A 4431-nucleotide genomic window follows, 5' to 3' on the forward strand; every position below is an offset into this window, starting at 1 on the left:
CATGGGCATGTTACAGACAGGAAACAGGACTGGTTGTCTGTCCATCAAGAGAGGTTGAGACAGGCACATGAGCGAGCTAGGGAGTACTCAGAACAGAAGGCAGCGGAAAGAATCTCTCTCCAAAATAAGAAGGTGTTTTGTCCTCCTGTAAACATAGGTCAGCTTGTCTATTTGCGTCACAGGCCTTTAGGGAGAAATAAGATTCAAGATGCATGGAGTCCAATAGTCTACCAAGTGGTGGATGTACAAGGGACCACATACACTGTTGAACCTTTGGAAGGTGGGCCCATGAAGAGAGTTCACCGGACTGGATTGCGCCCCGGAGCAATTCCAGTGCCTAAACCAAGAACTAGGGTTAGGGCACAAACTAACAGTCAGCCTGTGGTTGAAGAGGGTTTTGAGTCAGCGGAGCCTGATTTTGTAGTGGTAGAAGATGTCACTGACTACTCCACGGCAGAACAGGTTGATGTGCACCTAAAGGAAGATACAGGTTTTGGTGCTATTATAGGGAATGAGTCAGGTTGTAGTGGTGTGGGCACTGATGACACTGAGTCAAGTGTTCAGGAAAGCGAGTGTGCAGACGATGACTTGCCCTTAGGATCTGGTGATGATGTCCGTCCTGATGACGCCGGTAGGGATGAACATGTAACGGGAACAGGTCTTAGTCCCAGTATATCGGTGCCTACTGTCAGGAGAGGCACGAGGGCAACAGCAGGGTATCATTCAAATCCGTTTCACTTACCTACGTCTGCATGTAATTCGGTGACAGTCCACACAGAAATGATCTCACAGGTATTAAGCTGTGACATTCTGGAAGGTTCAACAAAGTGGCTGTAGTACTTCCTTCATTAGACAAATCTTTAAAACCTACAATGTATAAACACTAAACTCTGATGGCAGTCCAATTCCTGTTTGCTGAAATCTTTGTATTTTATGTCCATTACCCACACGTTGCTTTCTAAGACTTTGTTCATTTCATGTCGAAAATCGGGGTAGTTATCATAGCTTACTGGCAACTCCAAGTAACAGCCACAAGTATGAGCAACAGGTCTTCTCTGAAAACCCTGAACCTGTGTGAAGCTGACAGTGATGCTCTTTCCTGTGAACAAATCTGACCCAGTGCAAAATCTGAGGAGAGAGGAGAGGTGCTGTGTGTCTGACTCTCTAAGGTATGTGTTTACATACTTGACTATTTGTTTCTCCTGTGCATTCTGGGTACTAGGGTAAGTAATTGATCTCATGATCTTTCGTGATGTGGGTTGAAGCTCTTCATAGACTGCTGCGATCCCTCTCAGCTCTGATTTAACAGGTGTGAGCATGTTGCTCCACTGTTCAATCACAAAAGCAGGCTCTTGAATCATTTTTTGGTGAGCAAGCTCCCTCAAGATTTGCTCAATGTTATCTGCTGTTGGAAGCCTGCGGCAGTTGTGAATGTCCATGACTTCCAACAATTCTTCTTGGTCAACATCTTCAAAATCTGAACGACAAGATTCAAAGAGCACCCGCTCAGACTCTGAGACATACTTGAAGAAGCTGTCCATGAGGTCACTCTCCACAAAGCCCAAAACAGCTTGCTCCAGAAGTACTGGTGCCAGTTTCACAGGAAGGTACTTCTCTTTTTGCCAGCCAAATGTTATTATTCTGCCTATACTTTCCCATTCTTGTTGACCAAAATCATGACGTAGGTATGGCACTTTGAAGCCATTTCCCATAGTGCACTGCTCATAAAAGTCATTCCAAAATTCTGACAGTACATCCCTCATAACACCTCCATCATCCACAGCCTTTTCAGGCTTTCCATCTGGGAGAATTACTTTAACCCTTGTGTTATCTTCGGGTCATTCTGACCCATCAGTCATTGTGACCCACCGTCGTATTGCGACAGATTTACCGCATACAAAGACAAAGTGAAGCATTTTCTTTTAACCGTTGGGCTGTCTCAGACCCCCCACATTGCAAAGGTTAAAAGAAAATTATTTTAATTTGTTTTTGTATTGGGTAAAATTGGGTAAACACAACGATGGTTCGTTATGAACCTTTGGGTCATGTGACCCGAAGGCAGCACGAGGGTTAAAGTAAACGTCGTCCTCCATGACAGTTTCCTCAGAAAACACTTGAATAAGTTCTCTAAGAATCTGTCCACGATGAAGAACAATAATTTTCTTCACTCTTTTGCTCTGATTGAATTGTTCCTGCAACATATCCATGGAAGGAGGCAGTTCCTGAGAGAGAGAGAGAGAGAGAGAGAGAGAGAGAGAGAGAGAGAGAGAGAGAGACAAAGTATCATCAAGACTGGAGTAATCCATCCCAGTGATGATTTCTGTGCGGAAAGTTACAATGCCAGTATCATCTAAAGCATCCACATTATGTAATTGTTCATGTTCTGACAAAATAGATGCATCAGTTGGGTCGACTGTGTTGTAAAGAAGGGAAACACTCTCACTGCTTGCATTTGCAAATACTGTGCTGCTTCCAACAAAAATTACATCTGAAATATTTTGTTCCCCAGTGTCCGTTGCAGAAGTGTTTGGAGAGTGGCGATAGATATCAGGTCGTTCCTGTGTCTTTTCAGCTTCTTCAGCAGGTGAATCACATTTCTCTTCATCCAGACTTATGACACTGGCAATGTCTCTCTTCTTGGTTGTTAAGTAGAAACGCAAGACAGGTAACTTTGTTTTTTCATACAGTTTCCCAACTGTGAAACTATCGTCTAACGCATGCTGCTGGAAGTCAACTACATCAATGTCAAAATCAGTAAGACTCCCCTCAGCATTTTTCCCACCTGGAAAAAACAACTGTGCTGCCTTTTCGATCAAGTTGTATTTGTTACAGCTCTTCGGGACACTCTCTTTTCTGGTTCCCCCGCCCTTTTTGGTTCGTACCTGCATGAATCCCACTTCTCGGAAATGCATCCATCCTATTTCAATTTTTCTATGATTCTTCTGAGCATTCTTTGGAGGGGTTTGATAATCTTTCTCGGACACGTGATCACCTTTGTTTCGTGAGATTCTTGCTCTAAGCCGCTCAAAGATCTTTGACTTGCGACTGCTGGGTTGATTTTCGTTACGTCTGCAGTATCCAAAAACAGCCAGTCGATCGCCATAGGATGGCAGATACTCTTTAAGCTGGTCATCTGTCATGAGGTGTATGACACTGGAATCAATCTGAAATTAAGAAATATGTCATAAATTCTTAGGTCAAGTGCATTCAATTATAACAATGAACACCCTGCATGTACAGCACCAGATCATTACTAAAACAAAGCATTTCCTATATTAACTACCTTCTCATCTTCCATTCTCTGTATGTCTTCCTCAGGCACATGCCGTGACCTTAAATAGTTGTTTAACTCATCCATCACCACTAAACACCTATGCACCTCTGTTGAATAAAATGAATAAATAAAATCAGCTGATTTATACAAATGATGTATTATTTTGGGCAGTTTTAGTTTGTTAGCTATGTTTCCTTTGGGCACCATTGAGTTGTTCAGTTGCAAGCACCAGAAACGTTACCCTCTCTAATTGTAACTCAACACATAACATCTTGTAGGCTAACAAACAATTTACAGTTGACTATTTTCACATCAGATATTCTGACTTTGACTGAAAACGGAGTGTGCAAAAGTTGACAAGCATAAATTATGCTTGACTGAAATTAGGCTGTGGAATCATTAATTTTAAGCCACACCTGAGACTGTCGTCCAAGTCATTTAATCACATTTAAAAGTTCCAGCAGCTGGAGAGTTGGTTGAGCTGGAACTGAATATGCTTGAGAACAATTAAAAAGTATTTTCGGAATTATATTTTGCTAACATACTCCTGACCCCATTATCAAACGCTTGTCTGCCGACGTGCTGCTAGACGGCAAGTAGGCAAGATATCCATGCAATCGAACAATCAATGTTATCCATGCTAGCTGTCTGACACCTAGCCATACGACATTATACAATCGCGAATTCATATTTGCTGCTACACTATACACGCATGCAATTTGTGTGAAAACAACAGACCAACCTAAAGACAGAAACCTATGGTTGGTGCTAGTCACAGCTGATAATAATCGGTATGGCAACACACAGCACGTGCCCCAGAATAGCTAACGTTAGCTAAACTGGAAGCGACAGAAGACAACCCAGGGCACATGTACAATATTATTTTGACTTTTCAATACAGCCTGTTCTTCACGTCACTATGTTACATGTATAATTTGTAGGAAATTATAGCTGTAATAACAGTTGCCAGATATTGATTAAAGAGCTATGTGGAGGCTGATTTTAAACGCATTTGAGTACTAGTATTTGACTAAATAGTAGTGGTGTCGTTCGTGAACGATTCGTTCATTTTGAACGAATCCTTACAAGGACTCGGGAGTAACGAGTCCTCTCAAAGAGTGATTCGTTCATTTTCTCGTGGCCGCGCATCGGGACTG

General features: G+C 42.3%; 1 protein-coding gene across 1 annotated transcript; it reads right to left on the reverse strand.

Annotated features, from left to right (window-relative positions):
• Positions 1–594: 594 nt before the first annotated feature.
• LOC134025139 (uncharacterized) lies at positions 595–3358 on the reverse strand. Its single transcript, XM_062468023.1, has 3 exons — positions 3284–3358; positions 2278–3164; positions 595–685 (listed from the first exon to the last, which is right to left on the reverse strand). Exons 1-3 carry the CDS (start codon positions 3356–3358, stop codon positions 595–597), a joined length of 1053 nt encoding a protein of 350 aa, XP_062324007.1.
• Between the last annotated feature and the right edge of the window lie 1073 nt (positions 3359–4431).

This window comes from Osmerus eperlanus, chromosome 8 (assembly GCF_963692335.1).
Source record: "Osmerus eperlanus chromosome 8, fOsmEpe2.1, whole genome shotgun sequence".
Classification (NCBI taxonomy): Eukaryota; Metazoa; Chordata; class Actinopteri; order Osmeriformes; family Osmeridae; genus Osmerus; species Osmerus eperlanus.